This window comes from Gadus macrocephalus, chromosome 18 (assembly GCF_031168955.1).
Source record: "Gadus macrocephalus chromosome 18, ASM3116895v1".
Taxonomy (NCBI): domain Eukaryota; kingdom Metazoa; phylum Chordata; class Actinopteri; order Gadiformes; family Gadidae; genus Gadus; species Gadus macrocephalus.
The window spans coordinates 6,010,888-6,029,471 of NC_082399.1; the positions used below are offsets into that span (position 1 = coordinate 6,010,888).

Below are 18,584 nucleotides of genomic sequence, written 5' to 3' on the forward strand. Positions count from 1 at the left end.
CGTCATTTGTATACTCTTCTAAGGCAGCATCTAGTGGACAAACTTGTTCACTTCGTCGATTCGTTAATTCGTTTAATCATTTGGTTATAATACGTTTAATTATATGTTTTGATTACATAATTAAGGAACTCGAAATTAGAGGACTCTACCAGCTGACCTACGGGAAACCCCCGTGCCTTGCCTTGGGACCACCAAAAGGTGATGTGATGGGACCATCACATCAGTTAATGGGTGAAGCCAGAGTTACTTCTACTATTTACTCGTGATGTTTTCAAATCTATTTTTGAAATAAGTTCTCAATACATGTTTGTCCATGCCTGTTATGATTAACGCCCCTATAAGAACAAGTCAACTTTTCTGAAAGAACAACGAAATACATTTCCTCTAGGTCTACGGCGTTATAAAAGAATAAACAAACCAAATGACGAAACCTTTTCTGGACAGACACCAGTCCCGCCCCTCTCTCTCTTGCCTCTCTATCATTTGGAGGATCCCGATCCAAGACTTTCGTCGTGAGAGGATAACGAGGCGTATCGGGTAGGCCATAACGTAATTCGGTAACACTTTATAATAAGGTGCCATAATAAATAGCAAATTAGTCATTACCTAACCCTTTGTTAATATTTGTTAGTTGTTACTATGTCTATTTGGCACAAGTTAATCGTTTTTTTTTCCACTGACCACAGAGTGTCGCTGGTTGGGGTTAGGGATCGGGTCGTGTGTTAGGTTTGGGTTAGGGTTATGCAAACAACTAATGTTTAATTAATGATGAAAAACTATTAACCTGTGCCAAATTGATATTTTAGTAGTAATTAACAAATATTGACAATGGGTTAGGTAATGACTAGTTTGCTATTTATGGCACCTTATTATAAAGTGTTACCTTCAATTACTTATTAATTTAACTTCAGGACTGTAGACCAATGTCCGGATGGTTCAGAAAGTCTCGCACTGTCTTGCTTGTCAACTACCAGTCTTATCCATTCATGTTGCAGTGTGTGTATTTGGTGTGTATTTGCCCAAAGTGGTTCACTCCACAGAGAGCCTGAAATACTACGAGGAGTTCTCTTTTCGTCCACATTCTTATTGTAACTTATCCGAAGTCAGGTAAGAGTTTTCCTGGTCACTCAGTGGAAGTAAATGGCAAATGGAAGCAAAAAATAATATTAATAGGTAGTTTTGCTAAATTAGTTTTAAAGTAGTATTTAGGTGGGACCTTTAAAAATATAAGTTGTTATAAATTGTCAACATTTATATATATTGTGATGTTGTTTTCACCGTGTTTAACATTCAAAAGCAAAGGTTAAAATTCATTGAAATTCTTCCTGCAAATGCAGGAAGAATTTGTGTATGTGTTTGAAAATGTAGTGTTAAATGTGTTAAACACTGTGAACAACAAGTATGGACATGGACATAGACTATGTGGAATAAACCACAATGGGGTCTCCCATTATTGGAAATAATTATTGGAAATAATGACCTGAATAAACAACAACAGATGATGCTAGTATGACACTTTAAGCATATTGTTGGATTTGTGGAGGTGTCCAGGTATTGAAAAGTAATACAAATAATAATCAACTCTTGGAACGATATTGATCAATCAGGATCAAGAACTCAACCACACTGTGGTATAGCCTAGATAATAATGGTGCTTAAAAAAATTATATCAAAACCAGTTGGCCATTTAAAAAAACATGTTTTAAAGGTCCCATGGCATGAAAATCTCACTTTATGAGGTTTTCTAAAATAAATATGAGTTCCCCTAGCCTGCCTATGGTCCCCCAGTGGCTAAAACTTGCGTTCGGTGTAAAACGAGCACTAGGTGTTCTGCTCGCCTTTGAAGAAAACGGAGGCTCAAGCGCACTGATTTGGAATGTGCTCCCATATGTCGTCCAGAGCTATAGAGAGAACAAAAAAAAAAAGAACAAAATGTCAAACTCCCTGGTCCCGAGTGAATTGATGGACCCGAATGTGTCAGAGTTCCTCCGGAAAGGTAAAGGGTTACTAAGAGCAGAAACAAGCATTCAACAAAATGGTTAAATATATCATTAGCCCCCAATACTATGACTGAATTCATCTGATCTTTTATTTTTCAGGTATTGCCGGAGACTGGAAGAATCATCTAACTGTAGCAGAGGCGGATTACTTTGATGAATTTTACCGAAAGAAAATGCAGGATGTAAAATACACATTTGTTTGGGATTAGAAATATATTTATTGTGTTATCTAAAATGGCCTAGGACAAAAGTAGCCAACCCATTGAACAGTGCTATCATTAATGATCACAATCAGAGTCTGAAATTTGTTTTTGTATATTCATTTGGTCTTGTCATCTTAGTTAGGCTTCTTCAGAACAGGTGTAACATAATAGCTGTCTAATAACTATAAGGAAATTGTTCAGTTTTTTCTCTCTATGAAGTGTGTAACTTTCCTGGGACTAGCTGAGAAAATATTTGACTGACTTACTTGATGAATACAAACTGTGATTTCATTAAGATCCATTCAAATTCTTGAAATAAATTATATCTCACATATATGTCTCTTCCAAGTTTTTGGTCGATGACACATTCCATATCTGTAAATAAAAGGTTATAATCTGATAATAAAAACTTGGGTTTCAACTAATACATCACAAAGCACATAAATGCTTGATCAGATGAAACAGCACCACTTTGCACTTTTGCTTAACTTTTGTTAAGAAATATTCTTTCGAACTTAACTAATATTGTGAACCAGGTCAGATATAAAATGAATGTGAATTGGTTTACGAAAGCGCAATGACAAGCACACGCTAGATAACCCATCGTGGCAAATCTTTAAGCTGCAGTTTAGTGCAGTGAATACTATATTATCATCAGACATGGGGAGATTCTCGTTTATACTACCTACTATAAAATGTTTTGTTTTATGTACTTTAAATGTTTGTTGTATGTTATATATTCTTATTCATCAAGTGCTTTTCGAACACTTTGGAAAAGTGGTTTTTAATGTTGTAGTCAAACCTCTTCCTAGTGTATTTTCTAAAGACCTTGTGATGTATTCACGCCTCTTTCCACACTCAATCCTGTCTGGAAGAAATAATGAGGTTTTCACAGATCTCTATCACAATTAGCATTTATTGCAGTCCTCCCGAAAATATTCCGATGTGCCTACATCTATTTGTCATTGTAATTGACTTGTTTTTCTGTGTTTGTTTAACTTCTGTAAAAGTCGTTCTGAATATGGCTAACATCAAGCTAAAGACCATTCAATATAAATTAGTCCCACTAGCATGTAGCGTAGCAGAACTGCACCTCTGTATATGGGTCACTTATCAGGTCCATAACGTTCCGATGCTCTCTTCAGTAGAGCAGAATAGCTCTCTAGAGCAGAATAGCGGAGTGCAGGACACCAGTTTATTCTGGGGGAATTTACAGAGCTTTCTATAGCAGGAGGGTGGAGTAGGAGCCCAATTTATTCTGGGGGAATTTACAGAGCTTTTTCTAGCAGGAGGTGTGACCTTAGACCAGGGATGGGCAACTGGCGGCCCGCATCCTCACTCAGTCAGGCCCGCACATAATTAAAATATATCAAAAAAATAAAATAAATAATAATAATAATAATTGATCGAGTTACAGAAAACTCGGTCAAGAAAGATGAGAAGAATTCATAGAATTCAAAGGCAAACCCATGCGTCTAGTTTGCTTAGAAACGATATCAGTCATTAAAGATATCCACTTAAGTCGCCACTACAACTACTACAACTGTAATGAATATCATGCTTGTTGGGTTTGAGTTCATTGAGTTGTTGCACTCAATGTTGGGCCACTGTTTTTCAGTTTTGTGACATCATTGAATGATGATGTATGTGAGCCCTTTGCACTGATAAAAATATTACCCATTCATGTGGCTGTTTGAGCATGGAAAACATGAAATTAATGTATGTTGGTTCAATTCAAATACCGTACATAGGTTATGTTTCTGGAAGATTTTTTAGTTAGTGGCCATCCTCAAAATACACCAGAATACAGGAAATCATATCTACCAAATACAAAATTGTGTAGCTTCTCTCAGCTCACGTTTAGTTGAAGTGTGCAGTCATGTGGCCCTCTGATGGTTATGATGAAAAATGTGGCCCTCTTTATCATGAAAGTTGCCCATCCCTGCCTTAGACAATGGGCCAAATAAATTGTGAAACTATGCATCTGTGTCTATGATGCCCAGCCCACGCCATACACCAGTACCATCGCCACCTCCTGGCCAAAGGCTGATGACAACCAAGCGGAGGGTAACCCAGCCCCCCTCCTGTACTGAGAGTAATCCTGAATACTACTGAGACAAAAAAGGGTTCAGCCGTAGACACATTCACATAATCTGCTGTACCCAAGGTTGCCTACGTGAAAACATGGCGCCTTTTGCATCCATTAAGAGAGTAACCAAAGGGCAAACCGTTTCAGGGCCGGATACCGCGATACCATAGACATGCCCAGGTAAGTACACAGAACACCACTAGATATGTCAGACAAAAAAAAAAAAAAAGTCAATAAACTCCTCTATTCCAAACAATCTTGTCTTTTCTACCCTATGTTGTGCTTTTCTTGTTGTGCATTCTATACCTGTGAATAAAAGTTTATAATCTGATAATAAATACTTGGTTATCGATTTATACATCTCGGTCGATTCTAGTATCAATACGAAGTGGTTAACGAAAGCTCAAAGACGATCTTGCACACAATATACCACATGAGTGAGTGAGAGAGAGCGGGATTGTCTGAGTCTGTGTGTGTATGTGTGACGAAGGTGCTTTAGGAGACTTGACTTTATTTATGTTCTATTATGTTTTGATCCTAGGTTTAGGAGCACAATATGACCTCAGACCGAAGAATGATTAATTACTTAATGGTGAATGGCGTGGGCTGGGCATCATAGACACAGATGCATAGTTTCACAATCTATTTGGCCCATTGTCTAAGATCACACCTCCTGCTAGAAAAAGCTCTGTAAATTCGCCCATAAATTGGGCTCCTACTCCACCCTCCTTCTGTGGAGACCTCAGATCGAAGAATGATTAATTTACAAAATGCCACACAAGGACATACGCTTGCCAAAGTTAAGTGAAAACGTGTTCTTTTTGAAAGCTGGAACATCTCGTACAATCTGTACTAGTACTGAATGGCATCTCATTAGGTTGTAGTCAAACCTCTTCCTAGTGTATTTTCTAAAGACCTTGTGATGTATTCACGCCTCTTTCCACACGTGTTCTTTTTGAAAGCTGGAACATCTCGTACTAGTACTGAATGGCATCTCATTAGGCTGTAAAGCGGCCCTTCTGGTCTCCCTCTCTCTCCCCCAACATCTGAGGAATGATGCGTGGCTGAGGCCCGTCCTGCTGCCTCTTTACCAGTCTCATACCAATCTTCAGAAGACAGACACGCCTCTGGTCACTAGCACAACGTCTAAGACACATTCACAGTGGGCTACCCAACGACTATAGATGACTATGACATGACAAATTCTAAAAATGTTGTGTTACAAGACAGAGATATCTGATATTTATTTTGTTGTTCATCTCTGGTTATGTACAGCCGTACCCCGGCCCAGTTTACTCTTGGATTAAGATTTGTCATTATCATCAGCAATTCATTGATTCAGTCATTTTATTAACCCTTCAGGACTGTAGATCAGCAACTAAATGCTTCAATATGGTCTTTCACTGTATGCTTGTCAACTACCATTCCTATCTCTGCAGGTTGCAGTTATGGCAGAAGAAGAACTGTATATCGTGCACAAGGGTGTGTATTTGGTCAAACTGATTCATACCCCAGAGAGCCTGAAATACTGCGATGAGTTCTCTTTCCATCCAGATGACATTCTGATTGTTACTTATCCCAAGTCAGGTAAAGGCATTCCTGGATACCCAATGGAAGTAAATGGCGAATGATTGATGCATCAAATAGTAAGAAGTCGTTTTGCTAAATTAGTTTTAAAGTAGTATGCAGGTGGGAAGTTTAATAATTAGTATTTATAAATTGTTATACATTCATGTATATTACGTGGTGGTCGTTTTCATCATATTTCACATTCAAAAGCAAATAACATTCATGGAAATTTAAATTCTGCTAATTACACGTTATTTAGCAGAGTTAACGTGTAATTAATTCAGCTAATTAACGTGTGTGTGTGAAAGTATGTATTTCAGATATCCACGTGTCTTCATTACTCACTTCCAGTACAACATGATGTCAACGGGCTTCCTCAAGGTCAAACCGAGGGTATGCTATACAGCTTGGAGCCATACAGGTTCATTATGGAAAGATATAAACCAATTGAAATAGCAACCCTGTAAACTGCTATTTTTAAATTTTGAACTATTTGTATGCTCAGACTTTATAATTTTGTCAATGAGCAGATGTTCTTGCCTGCTAGGTGAATTGGGATGAGTAACAATCAAAATGTAATTGCTGAGGTAATGCCGTGTGTGTGTGTGTGTGTGTGTGTGTGTGTGTGTGTGTGTGTGTGTGTGTGTGTGTGTGTGTGTGTGTGTGTGTGTGTTTATGCTTTTCTTTATTATTTAGTATATTTCTTTATTACTTCATTATTTACTCCTTCTTGGTTAGTCCAGGGACACAGACTGAATTTCTCAACAAATTTCTTGATGGAAAAGGTATGGATTGCTTGTCTATAGGGTTTGTTCACTTTTACCCCTTGTGTTTGTTTTCACTGCTTGGCTTAATATTTAATCCAGAGACGGGTATTCGGTCAATTTTGGCCATTGCACATTCACATAAACTTTTTTCATCTCTAACCTTAGCGATTTTTGGCTCGTGGTTCGATCACGTGAAGGGCTGGCTGTCTGCCACAGAACAGCACATCATGTACATCTCCTATGAAGAGATGATCCTGGTAGGAAGACTGCAAATACAGCTCTGTTAATCATGTACATTATAACAATCTAGATCAATCTTAAAACTTAAACTGGTTATATTTAATATGTTGCAGGCTTACAGAAACACAGGGGGAGGCGGCACTTGCGTTGGAGTAACACTCCGGTTATTTTAAAGCAAAACAAGAAGCGATATGTTCCAACAATACAGTGTGCCAGCGATCTTCTCTCTCAGCCTGTAAGCATCTACTCAATCAAAAAACGTGTTCTTCTACACCGTAATAAAAACACATCAACATCGGAGCTTTCTTCTTCTGCTCCAAACCTCCTCAGTACTTCAATAGCATCGCTTAGTGGCGGAACTTAGTCATTACACCTTAGAATATTAATTGGCATGAAACAGGAAAACTCAATTATACAATTATAGAACATATATTAAATAACTTGGGGGCTCTGATTAAACAAAAACGAAATGAATACGATTTTGACCATGCAAACCTTTACCTCTACAAATACTACTAATAATAATCATGACACTTATAACACATATTTATAGATTATATATTTATATATTCATATAGGTGAAGATGGGGATGATAATGAATACTTTAACTGTGCTTTGGTAACCTCTGTTGCTGTAGGATCTGGAGGCCTCTGTGACCCGGATGGCTCAGTTCTTGGACACACCTCTGGATTCTGAGATGATAAGGAAGATTACCGATCGATGTGTATTTATATGAAAGGATCAGATAGTACCTCTGATCCTGAGCCAGGGAGACCCAGTAATGGTGGTGGTGGGGGGGGGGGGCCTTAGTTTTTTCTCTCTATGAAGTGCTTCAATTTGCTGGGACTAGCTCAGAGAAGATTTGACAGATTTGCCTTATGAATACAGACTTTAATTTCATTTAAATGCATTCAAATTCTTGAATTAAATTATTTCTCACCTATATTAATATGTCGGTACCCGGTTGTGGGTCCAGGACACATTCCATAACTGTGACTAAAAGTTTTTAATCTGATAACAACTTGGGTGTATTATACATAATACACTTACACAAAAATGCCACCGCTGCCATCCCCCCCACCTCCCTCATCACGTGCCTGGAAGAGATCCGGAGCTGGTTGAGCAGGAACTTCCTGAAACTCAATGGAAACAAGACCGAGGCCCTGCTCATCGGATCCAAATCCACCCTCACTAAATCACAACACACCCCAGCTCCACTCATAATTATCGATGGATTCCCAGTACCCTTCTCCTCCAAAGTCAAGAGCCTCGGCGTCATCCTGGACAACACCCTCTCATTCGCACCCCATATTCACAACATCACCCGGACTGCATTCTTCCACCTCCGCAACATCGCCAGACTCCGCCCATCACTGACCCAATCCAGCACTGAAATCCTAGTTCACTCATTTGTCACATCACGCATAGACTACTGCAACGCCCTCCTCACCGGACTCCCCACCAAACTCATCAACAGACTGCAGATCATTCAGAACTCAGCCGCCCGGATCATCACCCGCACCAAATCATCTGACCACATCACCCCTGTCCTCATTCAACTTCACTGGCTCCCAGTACACTACCGTATCCAATACAAAACCCTACTCCTCACCTAAAAAGCTCTCCACAACCTAGCCCCCAGTTATCTCTGCGACCTCCTCCAAGAATACACTCCCTCCCGCTCCCTCCGCTCAACCTCTGCTGGACTACTATGTATCCCCACATCACGACTCACTTCAATGGGTGCCCGGTCATTCAGCTGTTCAGCACCCAGGCTCTGGAACTCCCTCCCCCCACACATAAAACAGAGAGGACACCATTACAACCTTCAAGTCACAACTCAAAACTCACCTGTTCAAACTCGCTCACAACGTCTAACTGATCACTGTTTTGATTGTTGTTGTTTTTTGTTGTTTTTTGTTTTGTCTTGTTTTTGTTTTATTTATTTATTATTGCTTATGTTAATTTTTTTTTTTTTTCCACAATGTCTTGTTTTAAAAAAAAATTATGATGACTATATGCTCTGTAAGGTGACCTTGGGTGTCTTGAAAGGCGCCTCTAAATGAAATGTATTATTATTATTATTATTAAAAATGCTTCATGCGATGAAACAGCCACTTTGCACTTTGCTCGGCTTTTATTTTCGAAATTATTCAAAACTTTCTTATACCTACAGCCAGGTAAGATCTAAAATGAATGTGAATTGGTTACAAGTCGCAAAGATGATCACACACACAAGATAAAACATTGCGACAAATCTCCAAGCCGCAGGTTAGCTCCTTAAATACTATATAATCATTACACATGGTGAGATTCTCGTTTATGTGCCCTCATATGCATGGCCATGGAGAGCGCGATTTAATCTGCAGTGTGCTTGATTGGATGTCGAAACACCATGGAGGATATTGAATTCATGGATGAAATGGACAACCCAATGAGCATGAGAGTTTTTTATCAAACTTCTTATCAAGATAAGAGAGAAGTGGAGGGGGACAGCCTTTGATGTTCAAGAAAGACGGGGAAGAAGAATATCATCAATAACACACTTTTCCAGTAGGCCTACCCCACACACACAAACACACACACACGCAAACGACCATTTGAACTTAATCACTTTAGGTATTTGTTCTATTTTATTTTTTTAACTCATGCACTATATTTATTGTGTTTTCTATCATCATCATGGCCTAGCTAAACAATTAGTGCTTTTGCTAATAGCCATGATTCATCATGATTTAAAAACACAATCAGAGTCTGAAACGTATTTCTAATGTAATTTATTCTTGTTATCTTACCTTTTTAAATGGTGTGCATTCTTACATTGTTTACTCCATTAGGACTTTGAACTCTGTACAGAACTGCACTTTTGTATGGGCACACTCATGGGGTCCATAACCGTTTGATACTCTCTTCACTAGCTTTCTAGAGCAGAATAGCAGAGAGTAGGATCCGAGTTTATTCTGGTGGAATGGAGAGAGCTTTCTAGAGCAGGAGCTCAGATTATTATGTTGGAATTAAAAGAGCTCCCTCTATGGCTCTAAAATGTTAACAATCAACCAAATAGATTATTATTCAGCAATGCATCTGAAGGGGGGGTGACCTATTCTGAACTGATTCTTCTATTTATTCAGGACCATAGACCAGGGGTTTTCAAATTGGGTGAATGTGAGCCTCCCCTTAGGCCCCGTCCACACGAAGCCGAAACGGGCGAAACCGTTACGGTTTCGATCTATCCGGTTTCGAAGTATCTCCGTAAAGACGAAGCCAAGCGAAACCGGATAGATCTGTAGAAACGCTGTAGTAAACAGTGTAGTAAACGTCAGTAAACACGACGTTTTTTGCGGGGTCCTGTCTCCTCCCTTAATGCTGACTCCTGTTGACTTGGGACAAAGAAGCGATGCATTTTAAAACTAATACACGCAAGAACAATTATCGATATCAATAGAGCTGCATACAAATGAGTATTTTTTCTTTGTGTGTCGCGTGTAGCGCCTCCCCTTTGGCGCCCCCATGGGAGGCGCGCCTCATCTATTCAAAACCGCTGCGCATAGACTAGTAGACTAGATAGTCTGAATGCTTCAATGAAATCTTGCTTTTCAACTACCATTCCTATCCATGCAGGTTGCAGCTATGGCAGAAGAGGAGCTGTATATCGTGTACAAGGGTGTGTATTTGGTCAAACTGACCCATACCCCAGAGAGCCTGAAATACTGCGAGGAGTTCTCTTTCCGTCCAGATGACATTCTGATTGTTACTTATCCCAAGTCAGGTAAGCATTCCTGGATACCCAATGGAAGTAAATGGCGGATGATTGATGCATCAAATAGTGAAAAGTAGTTTTGATAAATTAGTTTTAAAGTAGTATGCAGGTGGGAAGGTTTAATAATTAGTATTTATAAATTGTTATGCATTCATGTATATTACGTGGTGGTCGTTTTCATCATGTTTAACATTCAAAAGCAAATGTTAACATTCATGGAAATTGAAATTCTGCCAATTACACGTTAATTAGCAGACGTGCAATTAATTCAGCTAATTAACGCGTGTGTGTAAAAGTATATATTTCAGATATACTTTTATCTGAAATTTAAATATTTGTAACATATTTTTTATATGATTTTAGCATATTGTTGGATTTGAAGAGTTCTCCCAGTATTGAAAAGTAATCAAAGTATTATACCGGATGGAGTATTCAACATTTCTTTGGTATAATGGTTTCTCAACGGGGGCGTTCGCACAACCTAGGGTGGCGCTGGGAACGTGATTCCATTTTTTGGGGGGGATTTTCAACTTTTTTTTTTTTTTTTGGTGAAAGAATAGGCTATAGATAGCCTATTTTCATTTATTGGTTTCTAACCCCTCTACCGTCTCAGCTACTTTTTACTGTCTATGCGCAGTGGAACATTGATAATACAGCGCGTTATCATGATCTCTATAGTAACGCTGATAAACATAACCCAAGATCGCTGGTTACCAGTTCAATAACCAACACAACACAATCAAACATGGCCGATAGCAAGAAAAAAATATCAAATTTGGTTTCATAGCCCATTTTCCTCCTTCCTGTTGTTCAGTTCCAGCTGCTCTGAGCGTAGTCTCCACGAAAAGGCTTTTGCATTTCAAATACAAAATATATAGGCCTTATTAGGCCTCTGCATGCGATCTGTTTTCGTGGAGTCCGCGTTGCCCGGGCCGCGGTGCCCGTGGTTCCCTGGCCATTCATTCATTCGTTCACGGGGCATGGCGGGAGTCGCGGGAGTGATCGCGGTGCCCAAGGTCAAGGTTTCCCCGGGCGCCAACCTTTTCTTCCTCAACTCTTCTTTCTTGGCCTCTCTCTCTCTCTCTCTCTCTCTCTCTCTCTCTCTCTCTCTCTCTCTCTCTCTCTCTCTCTCTCTCTCTCTCATGTCATGAATATTCATTCATATTTTTTGCACCAAAACCGACTCAGAGGGCATTCATTGATATTAGTGACCAACGCAAAATCAATGAAAAATGATGCACTGACAACTTTAAGCAATATAACACGAATGTGAGTGGGGTTGTTAGTTTATTTGTATTTTTTTATTGGGGGGGGGGGGGGGGGCGCCAGAGGATCAGGGTAAGGTCAGGGGGGCGTTTGCTCAAAAAAGGTTGAGAACCACTGGTATAAGCCAATACATCACAACCAGTTGGCAAATAAAAGCACATGAATCAAATAAGACAACTGCAACAGGAAACACACAACAGCATCACAAACCCCACAATAACAACCTGCGTGATGCTTTCAGGGACAACATGGATGCAGGAGATAGTGCCTCTGATCCTGAGCCAGGGAGACCCAGTAGTGGTGGACACTGTGCCCAACTGGGACCGGGTCCCCTGGTTGCACAATAACAAGGCCCGTCACCTTAACCTGGACCAGAGACCGTCCCCACGCGTCTTCATTACTCACTTCCAGTACAACATGATGTCAACAGGCTTCCTCAAGGTCCAACCCAGGGTACGCTTTGCAGCTTGGGTACGCTTTGTACGCTTTGCAGCTTCTTTCATTATGGAAAGATATAATCCAATGGAAATGTCCCTGAAAACTGCTATTTTAAAATTTTAAACTATTTGTATGCTCAATCTTTAAAATGTAGTCATTGAGCAGATTTTCTTGCCTGCTAGGTGAATTAGGATGAGCAACAATCAAAATGTTATTGCTGAGGTAAAGCCACGTGTGTGTGTGTGTGTGTGTGTGTGTGTGTGTGTGTGTGTGTGTGTGTGTGTGTGTGTGTGTGTGTGTGTGTGTGTGCGTATACATGCGTGTGTGTGTTTGTGTTTTTCGTTTTTATTTAGGTAATTTATGTGATGAGGAACCCGAGAGATGTATTCACTTCCTACTCTCACTTTAGTAGGATGGCCTCCTTCTTGGTTAGTCCAGGAACACAGACTGAATTTCTCAACATATTTCTTGATGGAAAAGGTATACAGTATATGGATTGCTTGTGTATAGCGTTTGTTCACTTTTACCCTTTGTGTTTGTTTTCACTGCTTGGCCTAATATGGCCATTGCATGGTCATCTTTGGCCATTGCACATTCACATAAACTTTTTTCATCTCTAACCTTAGTGATTTTTGGCTCTTGGTTTGATCACGTGAAGGGCTGGCTGGCTGCTAGAGAACAACAGCACATCATGTACATCTCCTATGAAGAGATGATCCTGGTAAGAAGACTACAAATACAGCTAAAAAAAAACCTGCATCATGTACACTATAACAATCTAGAATCTAGATCAATCTTAAAACTTAAAGTGGTTCTATATCATACTAAGAAAATGAATAGTCATGACGCTTTTAACCCATCACTCTATGTAGAACCTCTAAGGTTTAGTTTTTTGAACCCCAGAAGGGTGAGATATCAAAGGTCTGTATCTAACCTACATAGGCTGGGAGTGGCAAAAATAAACCAGAATGATGCAAAGAGAGACGATGCTAATGATTATTTAGGATGATGATGATAATGGATACTCTAGTAACTGTGCTTTGGTAATCTGTTGCTGTAGGACCTGGAGGCCTCTGTGACACGGATGGCTCAGTTCTTGGACACACCTCTGGATTCTGAGATGATAAGGAAGATTACCGATCGATGTGTGTTTAAGAATATGAAAAAGAACAAAATGTCGAACTACTCCCTGGTCCCCAATACAATTATGGACCAGAATGTGTCAGAGTTCCTTAGGAAAGGTAAGGGATTACTAAGAACAGAATCCCACATTTAACAGTATGGTGAATCATATCATTAGTCCTATGTATATGACTTCTTCATCATTCATCTGCTCTTTTCTTTTTCAGGTATTGCTGGAGACTGGAAGGATCATCTAACTGTAGCAGAGGCGGAACACTTTGATGAATTTTACCAAAAGAAAATGCAGGATGTAAAATACAATTTTTTTTGGGATTAGAAAATATAATTATTGTGTTTTCTATCATGGCCTGGGGCAAAGTAGCCAACCAATTGTTAAAGTGCTGTTACTAATGGCCATGATTCATCATGATTTAGAACCACAATCAGAGTCTGAAATTTATATTGCTAATGTTATTTTGTCTCGTTAACTTAGTATGAGCAGGTGTAACGTAACATGTGTAACAAAGCAGCTTAATAACGATATGGGATAAATTCTGTTTTTTCTCTCTAATGCCGCTTTTCCACTGCATGGTACCAGCTCGACACGACTCGACACGACTCGACTCAGCTCGCATTTTTTGCGTTTCCACCGCGGTACCATGGTATCTGGTACCTGAAGTGGCTGCTTTTTCTAGTACCTACTCGCTCTAGGTTCCAAGCGAGCTGAGCCGATGCTAAAAGGTGACGTCGGCAGACGGCCGGCGACTGATTGGCCAGAGAGTGTGACGAAGTCACGAGAGCGACATGGCAACCATGCTGGTAACATCCATAGCAGCGCCGCAGCCAACATGTTCCACTTCTCCAACTTCTTCAACATGCCAGCTAATAATAGTAATGCGATCGATGTCCTCCATTGTTGTTATGTGGGTTCTGTCCATGTGTGGGTTGCGTATGTGTTGTTTGCGTCGCGTACACAAATACGTCACGGCCCTTTCGCGCAGCCGACCCCGCCCACGTCCAGGAGGTACTATTTGCGGTGGAAAAGCACCCGTGCTGCTACCGTGTCGAGTCGTGTCGAGTCGTGTCGAGTCGAGCTACATGTGCGGTGGAAAAGCGGCATAAGAAATGTGTTAATTTGCTGAGACTAGCTCAGAGAAGATTTGAATGACTTGCCTTCATGAATACAGACTGGGATTTCATTCAAATCCCTTCAAATTCGTGAAATAAATGATATCTCACCTATATTAATGTGTCTGTTCCTGGTTGTGGGTGAGGGACAAATTCTATAACAAAAAAAAAATGCTTGATCCGATGAAGCAGCACCACTTTGCACGTTTGCTAATTTTATTGTGAATCATATCTCTTAGGTGTAGGTTAGCGCAGTAAATACTATATAATAATTACAAATGATGAGATACTCCTTTATATGCCTTCACATTAGGGGCACTATGCAACAGCATAGTCTGCGGCAAGAAATGGCCCTGCTTGTACCTTTGCCTTACCTTCCGTTTAGCAAATATTTTGCACCAAATCAAATGTTTTTGTCTGATAAATGGCTTGGTTCCAGGCTAACAAATCTTTATTTAACGATTCTTAGAAAGGTCAATAGAGAATTTTTTTTTGAAAAAAAGGGGGCGGTCACTATTCAGTCGCCTTTTGAAAGGCGCCTCTAAATTAAATGTATTATTATTATTATTATTATGAACCCTGACCCTAACCCTATTCTAATAGTACCCAACAATTACATTATTTACCCCCAAAAAATCGTCATAAACCTGTTGGTAGAACAGCTATAAATTAGGCCTGCATAAAATAGGGTTGAACTTCACGACCATGCACACCTAGAAGTAATAGAACAGCATGTAATTCCTTTATTATTTACTTTTGTTAACCTTCATTGATTCAGGACTGTAGAGCAAAGTCTGAATGCTTCTATGTCTTTCACTTGTCAACTACCATTCCTATCATACAGGTTGCAGATATGACAGAAGAAGAGCTGTATACCGTGTACAAGGGCGTATATTTACTCAAAAAAATTCATAACCAAGAGAGCCTGAAATGCTACGAGGAGTTCTCTTTTCGTCCAGATGACATTCTGATTGTTACTTATCCCAAGTCAGGTAAGAGTTTTCCTGGTCACGCAGTGGAAGTAAATGACGTATGATGGATTCAACTAATAATAATAATTAGTTTTGCTAAACTAGTTTCAAAGTAGTATGTAGGTGGAAAGTTTGATAATAACTTGTAACATCAAGTATGGACATGGACATAGACTATGTGTAATAAACACTTGCTATTATTACACATACTTTATTACACACTACTTTTCCTTGACGGATCTGCGCATATTGTTGGATTTGTGGAGGCGTCCACGTGCAGAAGAGTAATTGAAATAATAGTCATACCCTTGGAACCATATTGACCAATATAGATCAGCACTGATTTATACTGTGGTATGAATTTTATAATTATGATACAAATTTTTTGATATCACAACCAGTTGGCAAAAAATAAGCGCATGAATCAAAAAAGACGACTGCAGGAAGGAACAGGAAGTACACAACAGCACCACAAACCCCACAATAACACCCTGCGTGATGCTTTCAGGGACAACATGGATGCAGGAGATAGTTCCCCTGATCCTGAGCCAGGGAGACCCAGTAGTGGTGGACACTGTGCCCAACTGGGACCGGGTCCCGTGGTTGGAGTCCAGAGCATTTATCTATAACCTGGACCAGAGACCGTCCCCACGGGTCTTCGTTACTCACTTCCAGTACAACATGATGTCAACGGGCTTCCTCAAGGTCAAACCGAGGGTATGCTATACAGCTTCGAGCCATAGAGGTTCATTATGGAAAGATATAAACCAATGGAAATGTCCCTGTAAACTGCTATTATTATTATTTTTTTAACTATTTGTATGCTCAGACTTTATAATTTAGTCATTGAGCAGATGTTCTTGCCTGCTAGGTGAATTGGGATGAGTAACAATCAAAATGTTATTGCTGAGGTAAAGCCACGTGTGTGTGTGTGTGTGTGTGTGTGTGTGTGTGTGTGTGTGTGTGTGTGTGTGTGTGTGTGTGTGTGTGTGTGTGTGTGTGTGTGTGTGTGTGCGTGCGTGCCTGCGTGCGTGCGTGCGTGCGTGCGTGCGTGCGTGTGCTTTTATTTGTAATTTAGGTAATTTATGTGATGAGGAACCCGAGAGATGTATTCACTTCCTACTCACACTTTAGTAGGATGGCCTCCTTCTTGGTTAGTCCAGGAACACAGACTGAATTTCTCAACAAATTTCTTGATGGAAAAGGTATTCAGTATATGGATTGCTTGTGTATAGCGTTTGTTCACTTTTACCCTTTGTGTTTGTTTTCACTGCTTGGCTTAATATTTAATCCAGAGACAGGTATTCGGTTGACTTTGGCCATTGCACATTCACATAAACTTTTTTTCATCTCTAACCTTAGTGATTTTTGGCTCTTGGTTCGATCACGTGAAGGGCTGGCTGGCTGCCACAGAACAGCACATCATGTACATCTCCTATGAAGAGATGATCCTGGTAGGAAGACTAATCTAGATCAATCTTAAAACTTAAACTGGTTATATTTAATGCTACTAATAATAATCATGACACTTATAACACATATTTAGATTATATATTGATATATTCATACAGATGAAGATGGGGATGATGATGATAATGAATACTCTAGTAACTGTGCTTTGGTAACCTCTGTTGCTGTAGGATCTGGAGGCCTCTGTGACCCGGATGGCTCAGTTCTTGGACACACCTCTGGATTCTGAGATGATAATAATAATAATAATAATAATACATTTAATTTAGAGGCGCCTTTCAAGACACCCAAGGTCACCTTACAGAGCATATAGTCATCATTCAAAACTATGTAAAACAGACTAGGAATAAAAGGAAAACAGAGGTTAAACATGAAGAATAATAATAATTAATAACACTCAAAGACGCCTAAAGTGAAGGGGGGACCTCACTAACCACCACCAATATGTAGCACCCACTTGGGTGATGCACGGCAGCCAATCGGTGCCAGAACGCTCACTACACACCAGCTTGAGGTGGAGAGTTAGGGATGAGGTGGAGAGTGAGGGAATAGAACATTTAAACACTATCGACCATATTTAAACACTATCGACCACATTTAAACACTATCGACCATATTTAAACACTATGGACCACATGTAAACCCTATCGACCACATGTAAACACTATCGCCCACATTTAAACACTATCACCCACATTTAAACACTATGGACCACACGTAAACCCTATCGACCACATTTAAACACTAACGCCCACATTTAAACACTATCGCCCACATTTAAACACTATGGACCACATTTAAACACTATGGACCACATGTAAACCCTACCGACCACATGTAAACCCTATCGACCACATGTAAACCCTATCGACCATATATCGTAAGGAAGATTACAGATCGATGTGTGTTTAAGAATATGAAAAAGAACAAGATGTCGAACTACTCCCTGATGCCAAGTACATTGATGGACCAGAATGTGTCAGAGTTCCTCAGGAAAGGTAAGGGATTACTAAGAGCAGAAACATACATTTATGGTTGATCTTATCATTAGTCCTCAATACTTCTTCATCATTTATCATATATCTTCTTTTTCAGGTATTGCTGGAGACTGGAAGAATCATCTAACTGCAGCAGAAGCGGAATACTTTGATGAATTTTACCGAAAGCAAATGAAGGATGTAAAATACACATTTATTTGGGATTAGTTTTGCGTGTTTTATCATGTCCTGGGGCAAAGCCAACCCATTGTAAAAGTACTATTCCTAACGGCCATGTTTCATCATGATTTAAAATCACAATCAGCATTTCTTAGACGGAGACGATCTTGACAGAAAAAGCAAAAGTGGCGTTGCGTTCTCACTTTTTATTCAGCGTTTAACAGGCACTGTTCAACAGGCCCACCCAAAACTTTTCTGAAAAAAATAAAATAATATATAATATATTTTTAATTTATTGCACGGCAACACCTACATCTTCCTCTCTGCCACCCCAGGATGCTAGCGCGACCAGCGCCGATTCTATCCTATTCTATATCTATTCCTACCTATATAAACAAGTTAT

The 18,584-nt window shown here is 39.7% G+C and overlaps 2 protein-coding genes and 1 long non-coding RNA gene across 8 annotated transcripts; all 3 read left to right on the forward strand.

Annotated features, from left to right (window-relative positions):
• The first annotated feature begins 88 nt into the window (after nt 1-88).
• On the forward strand, nt 89-14,020 carry LOC132446610 (sulfotransferase 2B1-like). 3 transcript variants are annotated; one of them, XM_060036972.1, is made up of 8 exons: nt 89-231; nt 389-988; nt 10,491-10,638; nt 12,137-12,348; nt 12,687-12,813; nt 12,960-13,054; nt 13,394-13,574; nt 13,683-14,020. In XM_060036972.1, the coding sequence occupies exons 2-8, from the start codon at nt 932-934 to the stop codon at nt 13,790-13,792; spliced, it is 930 nt and encodes a 309-aa protein (XP_059892955.1). In that variant the 5' UTR covers nt 89-231; nt 389-931; the 3' UTR covers nt 13,793-14,020. The 3 variants fall into 3 exon arrangements, with proteins under 3 accessions (XP_059892955.1, XP_059892957.1, XP_059892956.1); XM_060036974.1 differs by lacking the exons at nt 89-231; nt 389-988; nt 10,491-10,638 and adding an exon at nt 1,007-1,107; XM_060036973.1 differs by lacking the exons at nt 89-231; nt 389-988 and having other exon boundaries at nt 10,427-10,638.
• On the forward strand, nt 1,911-5,330 carry LOC132446611 (uncharacterized). 2 transcript variants are annotated; one of them, XR_009522929.1, is made up of 3 exons: nt 1,911-1,996; nt 2,100-2,992; nt 5,170-5,330. It is a non-coding gene; the product is annotated as an uncharacterized LOC132446611 (long non-coding RNA). The 2 variants fall into 2 exon arrangements; XR_009522928.1 differs by lacking the exon at nt 5,170-5,330 and having other exon boundaries at nt 2,100-3,056.
• On the forward strand, nt 6,623-18,466 carry sult2st1 (sulfotransferase family 2, cytosolic sulfotransferase 1). 3 transcript variants are annotated; one of them, XM_060036968.1, is made up of 8 exons: nt 6,623-6,646; nt 15,428-15,575; nt 16,063-16,271; nt 16,633-16,759; nt 16,917-17,008; nt 17,195-17,249; nt 17,897-18,022; nt 18,120-18,466. In XM_060036968.1, the coding sequence occupies exons 1-8, from the start codon at nt 6,638-6,640 to the stop codon at nt 18,227-18,229; spliced, it is 876 nt and encodes a 291-aa protein (XP_059892951.1). In that variant the 5' UTR covers nt 6,623-6,637; the 3' UTR covers nt 18,230-18,466. The 3 variants fall into 3 exon arrangements, with proteins under 3 accessions (XP_059892951.1, XP_059892952.1, XP_059892954.1); XM_060036969.1 differs by lacking the exon at nt 6,623-6,646 and adding an exon at nt 15,191-15,317; XM_060036971.1 differs by lacking the exon at nt 6,623-6,646 and adding an exon at nt 15,226-15,236.
• Nucleotides 18,467-18,584: the final 118 nt, after the last annotated feature.

Coding starts and splice junctions, on each gene's coding strand:
- LOC132446610 (XM_060036972.1), top strand. CDS start 932: ATGGTTCAGAAAGTCTCGCACTGTCTTGCTTGTCAACTACCAGTCTTA. Junction 989..10,490: donor TACCAGTCTTATCCATTCAT/GTTGCAGTGTGT, acceptor CTATCCATGCAG/GTTGCAGCTATGGCAGAAGA. Junction 12,814..12,959: donor CATATTTCTTGATGGAAAAG/GTATACAGTATA, acceptor CTCTAACCTTAG/TGATTTTTGGCTCTTGGTTT.
- sult2st1 (XM_060036968.1), top strand. Junction 16,760..16,916: donor CAAATTTCTTGATGGAAAAG/GTATTCAGTATA, acceptor CTCTAACCTTAG/TGATTTTTGGCTCTTGGTTC. Junction 17,009..17,194: donor CCTATGAAGAGATGATCCTG/GTAGGAAGACTA, acceptor CTGTTGCTGTAG/GATCTGGAGGCCTCTGTGAC.